The sequence below is a fragment of the Castanea sativa genome, chromosome 8 (genome assembly GCF_040712315.1).
Source record: "Castanea sativa cultivar Marrone di Chiusa Pesio chromosome 8, ASM4071231v1".
Taxonomy (NCBI): domain Eukaryota; kingdom Viridiplantae; phylum Streptophyta; class Magnoliopsida; order Fagales; family Fagaceae; genus Castanea; species Castanea sativa.
Genome location: NC_134020.1, coordinates 23,153,143 through 23,170,387, shown reverse-complemented (window position 1 = coordinate 23,170,387; position 17,245 = coordinate 23,153,143). Strand labels below are relative to the sequence as shown.

Genomic DNA, 17,245 nt, shown 5'->3' with positions numbered 1-17,245 from the left:
GGAACCTTTGGCGCCAGCTTAATTAATCTATAGTGACGAAAGTTTTCGTCGCTAAAAGTTGACATTTTTAGTGACGAAATATTTCGTCACTATAGGTATGGCTGTGAATAGTATTAGCGACGAAAATATTTTCGTCGCTGTAAGGAAGAATTAGCGACGAAAAATATTCGTCACTAAAAATAATAATAGTTTTACACTTAGATGTTTTAGCGACAAAATTAAATTTCGTCACTAAAAGTATTCTATAGTGACGAAATATGAATTTCGTCTCTAAATATCTTTTATAATTCAAGCTCTTTAGTGACGAAATTAATTTTCGTCGCTAAAAACTTAAAATCGTAATACCATTTGCAACAAAAATGAAGAAATAGCGATAGAATAATCCGTCGCTAAATACTTCAATATAAAGACCCAAGAGACCTGAACAATCCGTCCCAAAAGTTCTTCAGCTCCTAAACTCCCAACCGATGCAGCTCCCAAAACATCCCAACCCACCGTCGCCGATGAGAGCCCACCGTCGCCGATATAGCCCACCGTCGCCGTTGAGAGCCCATTCACGACGGTTTCATAGCCATTCGCGATTCCAGCCGTCGCCGATTCGAACCCATTCGCGACGCTGGAACCATTCGTCGCCGAATCGCTTGCCTTGTTCGAACCCATTTGCGTCGCTGGACCCATTCGTCGCCGAATCGGACCTTGCTCTGTTCGGACCCATTTCGCAACGGTTCGTAGCCATCACCGATTCAGACCCATTCGCGACGCTGGACCCATTCGTCGCCGAATCGGACCTTGCTCTGTTCGGACCCATTTCGCAACGGTTCGTAGCCATCACCGATTCAGACCCATTCGCGACGCTGGATCCATTCGTCGCCGAATCGGACCTTGCCCTGTTCGAACCCATTCGCAACGGTTCGTAGCCATCACCGATTCGGACCTTAACATTGGGTATGGAAATCATGGAGTTTTAACTTAGCATCACTTTTTTAGTTTTGTATTTTGTGTGGAGAATCTTATTGGTTTGGTTTGTTGTTTCAGGGGTTAATATACAAAGTGGAAGATTATTTGGCTGTACAGCTGGTATGTTGGAAGGCCTTCACTTTATTTGTTCCTTTCAATTTTTGTTTTAGGAGGTTGATTTCTTAAGTTGTATTGTGGAGCTCAAGTCATTGATGAACAAGCAAGACAGTGTTCTTGAATCTAAATGTATATTATTGGTTGTCATTTTTTGAATAGATCTTTTGAAGATGGATTTTGTCTTTGTCTTAAACCACCTTAAATTTTTGAGCAAACCAGCATTTCAGTTTGCTGAAGAAGTTCATTATTTGGTTTCTTACATTGCTTAGTTTTAATATTCAAGTAGTTGAGTTGCTTTTTAATATTAAAATTCAATAGTTAGGGGAGGGAAAGTATCTGTTGTGCTAGAGTTTTTTTTTTTGTTTCATTTATGTTTTGGTATGGATTAAAGTTGAGAATTAATGCTTGTATGGTTTTCTTTTGGTTTGGTGCGTGAATGTTAGAGAGATTGGACACGAACACTAGTGGAATACCGAGTACAATTTGTGATCATTCGTTTTAGTGTCCCTGCGTTTCTAAATGGATTTACTTATCTTGCCAAGTGAGCTAATTCTTGATTCCACAAACATTTCCTCCTTTGTGTTTTAAGTTCTTTATTGGAGAACTTGGCAGGTGGCCTTTTTGTTTTGATCTTGAAGCTCCAATTTCATTATATTATTTTGAATATTGTGAAACCCACATAATAATAAGTAAATAAATAAATAAGTTGTTCTTATTTATCCCAAATAATAATAAATAAATAAAAAGGTATGTTCTTTAAGATTTAATTTCCTGGTTAAAATGTATTTGTTAAAAAAGTAAGTTAGTTTGCATGTGTCTTTTAAGACATGTGGAGCTTATAAGGGGAAGGTAGAAAGCGGAAACGCAAAGTGCATTAGAAAGGTAAGAGTGCTTTTTTCTTTGACAATTGGAACCTAAAATGTGTCGCTTTTTGCAATAGAAGTGCAACTCACTCAAGCTTTTCTCCTCATCACTTTTCTGATTGTAGTAAGCACTACCTGTATTATATGTGTAAGCTATGAGTTTGTGTAGTACTTTATGAGAGGATCATTTTTAAGACTGAAGTACTTATAAATTTAACTTTTCTTTTGCAGGCTAAATACACATTGTTTGCAATAATTTTGGATTTTTTTTTTCTGAAAGTTGTAAGCTTAGCTTGAGCAAAGTAAGTAAATTTTAGTTAAAAACCTTATAAAACTATATACTTGTGATGTTGGAAATTGGATTTGTGGTGGTATGTTGTGTTGGAGCAAGCGGGTGGCTTGCATAGTGTTATAAGGTGGTTTAAATACATATTGGGAGTGTTTTTCAATTCTTGTAAATGTGAATGAGCATTGTTAATTAGATGTGATAAATAGTATTTTATTTTATCTAAATACTTATAAAACTCTATACTTTTGATGTTGGAAATTGATTTTGTGGTGGGTTGTTGTGTTGGAGCAAGCGGGTGGCTTGCATGGTGTTATAAGGTGGTTTAAATTCATATTGGGAGTGTTTTTTCAATTCTTGCAAATGTGAATGAGCATTGTTAATTAGATGTGATAAATAGTATTTTATTTGATCTAAATACTTATAATACTCTATACTTGTGATGTTGGAAATTGATTTTGTGGTGGGTTGTTGTGTTGGAGCAAGCGGGTGGCTTGCATGGTGTTATAAGGTGGTTTAAATTCATATTGGAAGTGTTTTTTCAATTCTTGCAAATGTGAATGGAATTTGTTGATTAGATGTGATAAATAATACTTTAATTGATTTCAATACTTGTAAACACTCTATACTTGTGATGTTTGTGATTGGTTTTGTGGTGGGTTGTGTTGGAGCAAGCGGGTGGCTTGCATGGTGTTATAAGGTGGTTTAAATACATATTGGGAGTGTTTTTAGTTTCTTGCAAATGAGAATGGAATTTGTTGATTAGATGTGATGAATAGTACTTTAATTGATTTCAATACTTGTAAACACTCTATACTTTTGATTAGATATATGCATTCATGAATGAGATAGAATTTTATTTAAGTAGCTTATAGACTTAGATGTTAGAATACATTATGAATGAGTTGTCCTTATTTTACTAAAGTAGCATTCACTTTGCAATTGTAGTCGAACATGGATAAAAGTTGGATGACAATTGGTAAAACACCGGATGGCAGATTAAGTCGTCCATATATTGAAGGGGTCAATGCATTTCTTAATTTTGCAAGAGTGGTTGTGGACTGTAGTGGTAATATTCCGTGCCCGTGTATTCATTGTGTGAATTGCTATCGACAATCTCTTCAAACTGTGCGTATACATTTACTTCATCGTGGGATTATGCAATCTTACATTAATTGGTATAATCATGGAGAACCACGTGTATTAAACGAGAACATTCATGATAATGAAATGTCGGATGATGATCATATGGATGGTATCGATGCCTTGGTAGGTGACCGAATTAGAGGGGAACCAAGAAATGCAACCGGAGATGAGGAAGTGTGTAATTTTGACAAACTTGAGGAAGATGCAAAGCGTGAGTTGTATCCAGGTTGCACTGATTATAGTATCTTGAAGTTTGTTATTGAGATGTTGAATGTAAAGGTAATGACTAACTTGAGTAATAAGGGACTTGATATGATGCTAGAATTGCTGAAAAAAGTTTTACCGAAAGGTAACTTGGTTCCAAGGTCAACTTATGAAGCAAAGAAGATATTACGTGACTTGGGCATGTCATATGAGCATATAGATGCATGCAAAAATGATTGTGCACTATTTTGGAAGGAAAATGAAAACCTTGATAAATGTCCGGTGTGTGAGGCTCCTAGGTACAAGGATACACGTGCCCAAGGTAAAAAGATTCCTCATAAGGTATTGCGTTACTTCCCGTTGACCCCGAGACTGAGGAAGTTGTACATGTCAGGCCAAAGAGCTAAGGACATGAGATGGTATATAGACAAACGCGTGGACGATGGGATAATGAGGCATCCGGCTGATAGTGAGGAGTGGAAGGAGTTTGATTTGCAACATCCTGATTTTGCCCTCGAACCTCGCAATGTAAGGTTAGGGTTGGCTACAGATGGATTTAACCCTTTTGGGAATATGAACAACAACTATAGTATGTGGCCTGTCATACTTATCCCCTATAACCTACCGCCTTGGTTGGTTATGAAGGAGCCATATTTTATGTTGTCATTGCTTATTCCTGGTCCTCATCAACCGGGAAATGAGATTGATATTTACTTGAAACCATTGGTCGATGAGTTGAAAGAGTTATGGGAAGAAGGTGTAGAAACTTATGATGCATATAGAAAAGAGCATTTTCAGATGCGTGCAACTTTGTTGTGGACAATACATGACTATCCTGGATTTGGTAATGTGTCTGGGTGGAGGACAAAGAGTTATCATTCTTGTTACACTTGCAACGATGAACCATATTCAGAAGCTTTGGAAAGTAAAATTGGATTCATTAACCATCGAGTTTATTTGTCTATGGAACATCGTTGGAGACATAGTCGGTTGCATAATGGTTTATCGGAGAAACGGAAGAGATCTTTAGAGTTACAAGTGGAAAAGATACAAGAACAGCTAGATAGAATGCCAAATATAATTTTAGGAAAACATCCAAGTAACAAGAAGAGACAACTCATTGGGGAGCTAAATTGGTCAAAGGTAAGTATTTTGTACAAGCTTCCATACTAGAAAAATAAGAAGCTTAAGCACAACATTGATGTCATGCATGTGGAGAAGAACATTAGTGAGAGTACTTATGGTACTTTGTTGGGCATTGAGGGGAAAAACAAGGACACCGACAAGGCACAGATAGACTTGCAAAATATGAACTTTAGGCACACATTACATTTGAAACAACGTCCTGATGGATCATATGATAAGCCTCGAGCTTTCTTTTCATTAAGCCCAAATGAAAGGGATGGTTTTTATGACTTTTTGAAATCAGTCAAGTATTCGGATGGCTATGCAGCCAACATACCAAGGTCAATGAATGCAAAAAATGGTAGATTATTTGGTTTGAAAAGTCACGATTGTCATGTGCTACTACAACGAATTCTTCCAATTGGATTGCGAGGATTTGCGCATAAAGACATTAGTATTGTATTGTTTAAGTTGGACAATTTCTTCCAAGACTTATGCTCAAGGACCCTAAAGCGAAGTGAATTGGAGAAACTAGAAGAACGTATAGTTCTTATACTATGTAAGCTTGAGAGGTTCTTTCCTCCAGCATTCTTTGATGTTATGGTCCATCTTGCTGTTCACTTGCCTCGAGAAGCAATTCTAGGAGGCCCGGTACAATATCGGTGGATGTACCCAATTGAAAGGTAATTAGATCATTTGATACATCCATCAATTACATCTTTCCCATGTGGTATAATATCACATAATGTGCGTATTTTTTCCTCATAGGTACCTTGGAAAATTGAAAAGATACGTTTCCAACCGAGCTCGACCAGAAGGTTCGATTGCAGAGGCTTACATTCTTAAAGAATGTATTAACAATTGGTCTTTGTATATTGATGGGATCGAAACTGTGCATAATCGAAGAGAAAGAAATGAAGATTTTGGTGAATCTAGCGAAAGATTGATAGTTTTTTCACAAACTGCCCGACCTACAGGTGGTAGGCGAAATGATGGCAATTTGTCTCGTGCATTGCTTGATACCGCTCATTGGTACTTGTTGTACAATAGTCCTAAGTTAGAGCCTTATTTAAAGTATGTGATTTCATATGCATGTATTGTTTGATTAAGTTTTGAATATTATCTGCAATGCTTAGCTGAAAATAAATTACTTTATTTTTAATAGTGAACACAAAAGCACATTGCATAATCCTACTGGTGAAGCCATAACTCAAATCCAACGACAAGAGTTTCCTAAGTGGTTCAGAGAACATGTAAGACATTTGAAACTTAATCACACAAATAGAAATTAAACATTTAAATAGTTTAGTCATTGCTTATTACTAATTAATATCACTTGTTGTATATCATTATAGATGAATAGATTGAAAGTTAGCGAGTCACCAGAAGCAACTAAACAGTTATGGTCATTAGCAAATGGTCCTAAGCCGCATGTGAAGGAGTACACAGTTTGTATGGTTAATGGTGTAAAGTTTCATACAAGGGACCTAGACAATCGTCGTGTAACCCAAAACAGTGGTGTATGTACCGAAGGGGACCATGAAGGAGAAATGCACGACTTCTATGGTCATGTGTGCAAAATTTGGGAATTGGAGTATGTGTTTCGTCATAAAGTTGTTTTGTTCCAGTGTGAATGGTACAATACCGGTACCAATGGTCGAAGGAGAACGATAAGAACGTGCACATTGCACAAGCACTGATGTTACAAGTCAGTGGTATGAAAATGACCTTTTTATACTTCCTAGTCAAGTGAGACAAGTTTTCTACCTTCAAGATACCAAATTGAGTGAACCTTGGAAAATTGTGCAATCCATCCAACATAGGGGGGTGTTTGATGTCCCGGAAGTTGAGGGTGGAGAATCCAATGATAATACAGAAGATAGTGACGCATTTCAACAAGAAGCGATTCTTGATGTTGTCTCTATCAATGTTGAGGACAATATTATTGAGTATTGTATGGGTGATGTTGAAACTGAGGTTGTTCTTGAAGGTGGAACTTCAGGAAATGCTAATCAAAATGAAGTGCATGACATACCTGATGTTGATCTTGATATGGATTATGATATGTAGAATTCATAATAATTGTCTTAAATGTTGTGTGTTTGTCTTAAAGTTTTATGCTTGTCTAAGTAGCAACTGTTTTAAAGTTTTGTACTTATCTTGAACTTGATATGGATATTGATGTGACCATTTTTTGTGTTGAGGTTTTAATAATTGTGTTCAAACTTAGCACTTGTGAATTGCTTGATATGCATAATGGTATGGACTATGATATGTAAAGTTAATAGTAATTGTTATTGAGATGTTTTGTACTTATCTTGAACTTGATATGAATATTGATGTGGTCTATACTTATCTTGAACTTGATATGGCCATTTGTTGTGTTGAGTTAGTAGCAATTGTATTCAAATTTTGCATTTGTGAATTGCTTGATATGGATAATGGTGTAGAATATGATGTTAAGTTAGTAGCAATTGTACTTATCTTTCATGTCAATACATAGTTTCAAAAAATGCCCAAAAAGGCCAAATACGCTCATAATATACCAAGGTATGAGATGGCAAGATTGGATAGAATGAGGCAAAACCAAGAGAGAATTGATGCTTTGGAATTGAAGCACATCTCAACTTCTCTAAAGGATTCTGCTCAGTCCAATTGTGCAAAAGGGAAAAGAAGTAGAGCTAGTGTTATGGTAAATGATGATTATGTACCACCTATTGGTGACGATGACAATGATGATGAGTCATCTAATTCTATAATCCATAAGGTACAATAGATGTTCTATAGGGTACAATAGATGATAATAATTTTGTTCCATTATTTGTAATGACTTTGTTGTTTCATCAAATGTATATTTGTTAGTTACAGATGGCACCAGGACGGCTTACACGCTCGATAGGTGAGGCATCTATTCCGGTGGTCCAATCTACGGTTCAATCTACGGAAACACCTCCTGAGGCAAATCCTCTTGCCCAAAGTTCTTCTAGTGCAGAGGCGCAGGCTACCGATGCATTAACTAGCACGATTGGTAATTACATAGAGATTATACTTCACTTAATTTACTATTGAGATTATACTTCACTTAATTTAATATTGATAATGTTTAAATAGGATCGGCTAGTAGAAATACCCGTGGAACAACACGAGGTATAGGAGTACGGGCACTTGTTGAAAAAAGTGGTAAGCTGCTAGTACGTATAGCTGCAGAGTACGATGCTCCTGTTGGGAAGAATGCGTGCAAACTTGTCAATCAAATTGGCGTACAAGAAAGAACTCTGAAAATAGGAAGAAAACTTCGGGCAAACATAGATGCGGGACAAAGGCACTTGCTGTTAGGGTTGATGAGGAGGTGAATGTTTTTTTCATTTTCTTAAACCTCAATATATTACATATTGTGATTAATTAACTATATCTATCTAACCCTCGAATGTTAATTAATCAGACAAATAATAATGGCGGTCAAGTTCCTGAATTGGCAAAAATCTTCAAAGATGTTCATTTCAATTCAAATACAAATATGTGGATACACCATGAGGATGAAGTGACATATGTATGTGTAGCATTCCATCCCTATCATGTTTGTAAAGCTATAACATATGTAGTATTAATGTTGTGATTGTTTATTTCTTTCTCTCTTTCAAATGATAGGAAACTATTCTTAAAGTGCAAGAGGATCATTGTCAAGATCCTAATGCAATTCCCCTTACACAAGAGGAGATCTCAAACTTGGTTTTTAAGAAGAAGTCCGGTATTGTAAAAGGACTTGGCATGAGACCTTCTTCTTCTCTAGTAACCACCGCTTCATCTAGTTCCTCGGTGGAGTATATCCAATGGCTAGAAAATGAGATAATTGAGCTCAAAGAGGCAAGAGCTAGGGACCAAGAGGAGCGAGTTAGGGACCAAGAGGAGCGAGTTAGGGAGCGAGCTAGCAAGAGGCACGAGCTAAGGAGCAAGAGGTCCAACAAAATATTCTTAACTTTTTGAGAAGCAAGGGTTATGATGATGCTCTTACCTATGGGGGTGGTTCATCTTCAAGTTAAAACACTTATTGGTTAGTACTTTATATTACATTTGAAAATCTATATTTGCTTTCTACAACTTATAAATTAGGAGTTGTGATTTTAATTCATTGGTGTGGCTACTCTTAATGCATTGTTAGAAATGTTTCTTATAACACAGTTAATGTTTTTACTTTATGATTTTAATGTAGTATTGTTTTTATATTTGTGCAGATTTCTTATTGGTGGCTTTTAGGAGATTTACTTTTAGCATTACTTGAAGACATATGAGGACATATTTCATTAGTTCTAATTATATTATGCTACACTTTTTGTATTGTTATAAAACATCTTGAGTTATTGTATGTATTGCAAACTTTTATTGTATGAAAGGAGTTTGAATTGGATGCTTCTTTTATTTTTTACTTGTGGAATGTATAGATCTTTTTTTATAAATATGTTGTTCAAATTTGAGGTTTTAATAATGTAATGACAGGTTACAGTTTAATATCAAAGCTATGAAAAAAATAAAAACAGAAAATAAGTTTTAGTGACGAATTTTTTCGTCACAAATATTGCAACAAAAAATTGTTTTAGTGACGAAATATTTCGTCGCTAAATGTAGTAAAATTTTGTAAGTAATGGTTTTAGTGACGAAAATTTTCGTCACTATATGTGCCTGAATTTTCTTAAAAATAGTTTTAATGATGAATTTTTTCATCGCTATATGTACCCAAAAATAGTTTTAGTGACGAAATTGTTCGTCACTAAATATGATTTAATAAACTGAAGTGTTTTTAGTGACGAAATATTTTCGTCACTAAATAGTGTTTATAGCGAGGAAAACATTTAGCGACGAAAATATTTCGTCGCTAAAAGTTTTTTCTTTTTAAAACAAATCGGACTTTTAGTGACGAAAATTTTCGTCACTAGGACTTTTAGCGACGGGGTTTCAGCGACGAAATGAGTTTCGTCACTAAAAGTTCGATTTCGTCGCTAAAGGTTCTTAGTGACGAAAAACTGGACTTTTAGTGACGAATTGTTTCCTCACTAAAAATACATTTTGTTGTAGTGATTGCTAGTGTAACTCTAAGTAATGTTACACCACCCAATAACTTCTTATTGAATTAATATTTTGAAAATCCAGCCGTTGAATTACATGTTTTATATGTTCTTAACATTCATGCCAATTTTTATGTCAATTGGATGCTATTTACCATTTGATCCATAAACTCATATTTTATGCATTATTTTAAACTACAAAAATTTGAATTTTAACAATTGATTGATGACATGGATATCAATTTTTGATCACTTTGAAATTTTGCAAGCATAAAAAATATACAAAGATAATGTAATCTATCGGTGGAATTGTCAATATTTGCATCCAATTAAAAAATATTGAGTGGTGTACCAATGCTTAGAGTTACACTAGGTGTAATTTGAACCCAACTCAAGCCAATCCATGTGGTTTTCCCGTAAAAGTAAAAGTGTAAAATACGGAACTCCTTAAAGTTTTGAGTTTAATACTTTTTTTGTTGTTGTTGAGATATTTCAATCTATAGTGTCCGCTTTTAATGATAACTTTATATCATCAGACCTAGACACCATTTGGCGGTTTCTAGTGTAGGCGGAGATTAAACCCCAAATCTCTTATTCAAGCATTGGAGATTTTACCAGTTGAGTTAACTGGAATCCATAAGTTTAATACTTAATACAATACAAAATGACACCAACTAACACTTAAAAAGGGTTATAGCATTATTATAAAAAAAAATTAAAAAAAAATAAAAAGAGAGAGAGAAGAATAAGAAAGAGCTATATGGCATAGTAGGGCTGCAACTTCAAGGGCTCACTTTTATATTTTGATTAGCTATTACAAACCCACAAAATTATTAAGTTTAGAAATCCTTTTTACACACCTAAAATGATTTTAAAACAAAATTTCATTCATTGATTACGAAACCCTAGTTCATAGGAATTTCAAGTTGACACCAATCATTCAATTGTTCAACAAAAGCACACATCCATCTTAAGAAACAAAGAGGAAATCCGTGGGGAATCCAGGGATAGGAGATGTTGTATACCCTAAGAATGGATGCTTGAATTAAAAAAACCCCTGCCAATTTCATCATTTTACGATGCATGCATGTATAACTCTACTTCATTTGGTGATATGGGTTTGTGAACATGATTCCATGTTATTTAAATTAGGGTACCTGATCACATAATTTGCAAAATGAATACTCAATTCAGATGACATGCTTAGAAATCTGAATTTGAATGAATTCACATGTTAAACTTCAAAGGAAATGATCACATGCTAAAATTTGAATTTTAAACAAAGGGGTAATTACACATAACCCACTTGTGGTTTAGACGAAAATCGCTTTGCCTACCCGTGGTTTAAAAAATATCACTTAACCCACCTGTGATATATTCTGTTTGTTTTATGTAACCCACCTCTATTAAAATTAGGGGTAAATAGGTATTTTTGCTCAAATTTTATGTCTCTTTCCTCTCAAAACAAAAAATAGAGCAAAAATGCAAGAAAAACAAGATCAAAAAGTGGTATTTGTCTCTCTCTCCATTCGCACAAATTTCGAACATGAAGAACATACCCAAAAAAAATAAAAAGCCTAAGCCCCATTGCCTCCCTACAACATCTCTCTTTTGATGAAAATAGTTTATCAAGGAGCGTGCCTGAAAGTCTCTTCTAGCTAAAAAATCTTAGTGAACTGAATCTTCAGGGTAATAGTATATATGGGTCACTGATTAATGGAATAAGTAACCTCTCTAACCTTGTCAAATTGGATATCTCCTCTAATTTGTTTTCTGGAGTTCTTCCAGACATTTTTGGGAGACTTGCAAGGCTTGAGCACTTCTCAACCATGTCAAATTTATTCACTGGTCATTTGCCTAATTCATTGGTAAACTCCCCATCACTTCAAATGTTAAATTTGAACAACAACTCTCTAAGTCCAATCAACCCCAACTATTATGCAATGAAAAATCTTCTCTCCCTAGACCTTGGTTCTAACCTATTTCACGGTCCAATTCCCAATACTCTTTCTTCCTGCAGAAGATTGAAAATACTAAATCTTGCCCGCAACAACCTTAGAGGAATACTTCCCAACAACTACGGGAATTTGAAGTCTCTAACACACCTCTCATTGTCAAACACTACCCTTAATAATATATTATCAGCTCATAGGATTCTACAATATTGCAGGAACTTAAGTATTCACTGGTCATTTGCCTAATTCATTGGTAAACTCCCCATCACTTCAAATGTTAAATTTGAACAACAACTCTCTAAGTCCAATCAACCCCAACTATTATGCAATGAAAAATCTTCTCTCCCTAGACCTTGGTTCTAACCTATTTCACAGTCCAATTCCCAATACTCTTTCTTCCTGCAGAAGATTGAAAATACTAAATCTTGCCCGCAACAACCTTAGAGGAATACTTCCCAACAACTACGGGAATTTGAAGTCTCTAACACACCTCTCACTGTCAAACACTACCCTTAATAATATATTATCAGCTCATAGGATTCTACAATATTGCAGGAACTTAAGTATGTTGGTCCTTACAATGAATTTTCAGGATGAAAAAATGCCGAATTATGAGAATTTGCATTTCAAAAGTCTCAATAGTCTAATTCTTGCCAATTGTAAACTCAAAGGTTCAATCCTGCAATGGTTGAGTAGTTCCCACAAGTTGCAGTTTTTGGATTTATCATGGAATCATTTGGGTGGAAGCGTACCATCATGGTTTGGAAAGTTTGAATCTTTTTTACTTGGATTTGTCTAATAACTCTCTCAAAGGTGAGATACCAAAGAGTTTGACTAAACTACAAAGCCTCATAAGTGGGAACATGAAGAACATACCCAAAAAAATAAGAATTTTGGTTCAGAATTATGGTCCAATTGGGTTTTTTTGCTTGATGAATTTTTAATTTTTCAAAAAGGTCAGGGAAGGAGGAGAGGAGGGTGGTGATGGAGTTAGCTAAAGGGTTGAGGGAGGCAATGGGGCTTAGGCTTTTTATTTTTTTGGGTATATTCTTCATGTTCAAAATTTGTGTGAATGGAGAGAGAGACAAATACCACTTTTTAATATTGTTTCTCTTGCATTTTTGCTCTATTTTTTTTGTTTTGGGAGGAGAGAGACATAAAATTTGAGCAAAAATACCTATATACCCCTGATTTTAACAGATGTGGGTTACGAAAACAAACAGAATATACCACAAATGGGTTAAGTGATATTTTTCGAACCACAGGTAGGCAAAACGATTTTTGCTCAAACCACAGGTGGGTTATGTGTAATTACCCCTTAAACAAATGATAAGTATGAAATGAATGGAAAAAATAAGAAGATTTTTTGATGCCTTAATGTTGATATGCTTATTAAAAAGATGAACATGTCAACATATGAATGATGTTTCAAATCTATGTTTTCTGTTATTTTATTATCTTATTAGGACATGGCATGACCTGTTTGGATAACTAAAAAAATGCATAACATGAAAATGACTATTTATTTTTAGATGACTGACTATGGTGGGGCAAGATAAGTGCTTAACATCTTTTCTTTTCACACCCTAACCTTCAATTTTAAATTAATAGGTCAAGGCTAGGCTTTTCCAATGTAATTAAGAGCCAAAATCATATAGTAATTTTTTTTTCAAACTCTAACTTGGAATCTAAAGCCTTATAGTTTATATTTTCATTCTATCACAATGTAATTTCAAATTTGTCAATGAAATAAATATATGTTTCATATACTTTTCTTGGTTTTTGTATCTCTAGCAGTTTCTTATTTTTATGCATTAATAAAATAAGTGACAACTTCAAAGTGCAAAGCTCTCAATCTAAGAAGTAAAGTATTGCTATATAATCCAATGTGAAACATTTGAAATGCCCTTGAAATGTCTATATAATCCAAACAAAAGTCTTTAATTAAATGGTATAAATTACTTATATAATCACATACATTCTTGTTGGAAGTGTAATTGTGTAAATGGTGTGAAGGTCTACTTATATGGTGATGGTTTACCCAAATGGTCAGGTTTACACAAAGTGATCGTGGTGATTATTATGAAGGTTTGTCCTTACTTTGATTTGGGTGAATCGGAATTATGTTAGTTTATTTGGAAAATGACATAAGCATCTCATACAGATGTTCAACTCAAAATCATCCTAATTCTACAATTATTCGGTTTACTTTTAATCGGTAGCAATATGCATGTGACGAGAATGTTCGATGTGATATAGTTTTAGGCCTTTAGATTACAAAAAAAACTGTACCATTGCGGTGGGCCAAAACCACCGCAAAAGCCTAAAAAACCACCGCTAAAGGTCCATTTGGCCTATTGCGATGGGGGCTATTGCGGCAGTAACAATAAACGCCTCTATAAATGCACCTTTTAGTGGCGTTTTTGGTTTTTTGCGGCGAGCAAAAAACCGTCGCCATATGAGGTCGAAATTTGTGTCAATTGACTTTTACCTGCCGCTATTCGTGTCCACCTTTAGCAGCTGGCAAAAGGCACTGCTATAAGGAACAAATTAAAATGGACTCGTTGAACTTTTAGTGGTGGGGAGAAACACCACTATATGTGTAAACCATTTAGTGGTGGGCAAAAACGTTGCTATAAGGCATCATTTAAATCATAATATATGCACCTTTGGCAGTGCTTTTTGACTGCCGCTATAGGTTTTTTTTTTTTTTTTTTTTTTTTAGCATGTATTAAAACCACTATTTTTTTACAAGCTTGTTACAAAGAACCTATAATAGTTTTAGCTCTACTAACACAATACCACAAATGCAACTAATTAACAACACCACAAATATCTCCAAACTAACATAATATTGACATAGAAATATATTATCAAATACATATAACATTGTCTATAACCATTATCAAAGTTCAAAAGTATTTAAACAAATCCTTCAACACTTTTGCAAGAGGATGCCCTTGGTACACTTTTGAAAGAAGAAACAGTAGTCCCAACTCCACGCCTGTTGGTAATAGTATACTAAGTAGTGGTCTCTCGTTCTGCAACTTTTTGCTTCAACTTGGTCACATCTGCTTCGGCAAGTGCAATCTCCCTCATTAACTATTTTTAAAAGGCAAGCACTATGCCTAAAGAATTCAAATTGTTTAGTGTTGCCCAAAAAAATAAAAGTCCCTGAAATTTCTTGACCACCCAAAACTTTCACCATGTAGATTCCTATGTAGGATAACCAACTCCTTATATATATATATATATATATATATATATGAATTTTAACTAGGAAATGCCATTTAACCTAGAGGTCATTGGTCACCAACACCTGAATCTGAAACATGTCTTTTCCGCAATCATCTTGTTCAAAAAACAATATTACACAAGGTCTTTAAGTAGAGTTTTAAAAAAATTGACAGCAGACCAAAACAATGAACACAACAATATATCAAAATGACATTGACTCACTAGCATGTAACAAGACTGTTTTACTAATTAGTCTATTGGTGTTGGCTTACTTAAGTTGGAATCCCATTCTTATCACAATCTCATACAATCAATTATTGTCATTGTCACAACCATACGACATTTCTCACAGCCATCATATTTAAAACATCCCATATAAAAATTGTAACATCATCGTAAACCTCAACATTAAAAGTAGCAAAAAATTTTCAAAAAAAGAAGCAAGAGTGACAACCTTAACAGCTGGGGACCTCTGTTGGACAAGAGTCAATGCATTAGAGGAGGAATCATTAGTTGGGGAAAAAAAATGTTACATAACAAGCAAGTAATAGGAACTTACTGGGTACTGAAAATTATATATTTTTTTAGTTTTAAAAAGTTGACCTTCAAAAGGAAGAGCTAGTTGGCCTTGAGGTTGAGGACCATAGGCATTGTTTCCTACCCAAGGAAGAAGAAAAAGGTCAAAAGTAGAATAGTATCTCATAAGAAACTAATGGCTAGATTCAAAAGGTTGGTACTAGGGAGATAATGAAAGTTAAATGGTTGCTTAGAAGTGATGATATCAATTTGAACCAGACTTAGAGGAGGGTATTGTAGCATCCTTATGGCTGTTCAATAATATGCTTCTTTAAAAAGTAAAGTTCTTGTAGTTCAATTGTATGAAACTATGAGATTATCACATTAGCTTATATATATCTAGTACAATGTATGAAACTATGAATAAAGTACCAAATAGATTTAAGAAGAGGCTAGTGAGCTAAATCCATAGACATGAATCAACATTAGACAATATTCACTTGAAACAAAAACAAAAGCAGAGAGAGAGAGAGAGAGAGAGAGAGAGAGAGAGAGAGAGAGAGAGAGAGAGAGAGAGAGGAGAGGGAGAGAGAGAGATTATCAAGTGACTAAAAAATTTCAACAAAGAGAACCATACATGAAAACCAATTAGAGAGACTAAAAATCAAGCAAAGCTCCACTTCAACTAGAAAGATTTCTAGAAATAGAAAAACTATGAATGGCTTTCAAATCTACTAACCAGTTTCAAACAATTTTAAGGAGAATAAACTAACCAGAGCGAGGTTTTGAAACTCTAAGACTCATCATCACTAGACTCATCATCATTGGACTTATCATCATTAGACTCATAAACATCATCGCTAAGCTCTTCATCATCGATAAAGTCTTGTTCAAGCAATTCATCCTCACTGATTAACGGTGTATCATAAATGGTTCCTTCTTCATTAACTCGACTCCAAGCATGGTTGTCATTTGCATCATTACATGCATCATCAGTAGTTATATTGTAAGAGACATTCTTAAGATAGGTACCCACTTCATCATCATCATCATCATCATCATCATCATCATGTGAAACATTAATACCATCATCAAACACCTCCCTAGGTTTTGTTTTGACCACCACTGCTTAATCTTTATGTTTGACATCTTCCACGTAAAACATTTGTGAAGCTTGAGATGCTAATACATAAGGCTCATCAATCAATTGACCATTCGTGTGTATCAATCGTGAAAAATTGACAAGGGTAAATCCAAACTCATCTTTTTTGCATCCTCTCCCACTAATAACAGCAACCCATTGACATTTGAATAGTACATATAGATACTTGTCAAAATAGTTCAACTCAATAATATCGATTAGTACACCATAATAAGTAGCACCACCTTTAGTAACAACGCAAACTCCACTATTTTGAGTTTTCCTAGTTGCCTTAGAGTCTTTGGTGCGAAACTTCACACCATTTATAACATAATGTATGAACTATTTTGCTTCATTATTTGGATATCGAGCAAGCCATATGACTTTATTAGAGAGTTTCTTTTTCTCAGATGCATCCATTGACATCACCTAATATGGACAATGACGTTCATTATAAGTATGCTATCTAAAGTATTACAACTAAGTTTTATATATAGACATTGATATCACCTATTATAAACAGTAAAGTTTTATATATATGCTTTACTTACATAGTTCCTAAACCAACTGCAAAATTTCTCCATGTGCTGCTTTTGAATAACATCATTGGTTACATGAAAAGGGAAATCAGCCTTGAT

General features: G+C 34.7%; 1 protein-coding gene across 2 annotated transcripts; it reads left to right on the top strand.

Annotated features, from left to right (window-relative positions):
• Positions 1-437: 437 nt before the first annotated feature.
• On the top strand, positions 438-9,114 carry LOC142606839 (uncharacterized). Of its 2 annotated transcripts, XM_075778196.1 has the most exons (6): positions 6,937-7,465; positions 7,561-7,726; positions 7,810-8,047; positions 8,141-8,248; positions 8,347-8,749; positions 8,931-9,114. In XM_075778196.1, exons 1-4 carry the CDS (start codon positions 7,211-7,213, stop codon positions 8,241-8,243), a joined length of 762 nt encoding a protein of 253 aa, XP_075634311.1. In that variant the 5' UTR covers positions 6,937-7,210; the 3' UTR covers positions 8,244-8,248; positions 8,347-8,749; positions 8,931-9,114. The 2 variants fall into 2 exon arrangements, 1 of the variants encoding a protein (XP_075634311.1); XR_012839184.1 differs by lacking the exons at positions 6,937-7,465; positions 7,561-7,726; positions 7,810-8,047; positions 8,141-8,248; positions 8,347-8,749 and adding exons at positions 438-945; positions 1,036-1,077; positions 1,518-2,239.
• The last annotated feature ends 8,131 nt before the right edge of the window (positions 9,115-17,245 follow it).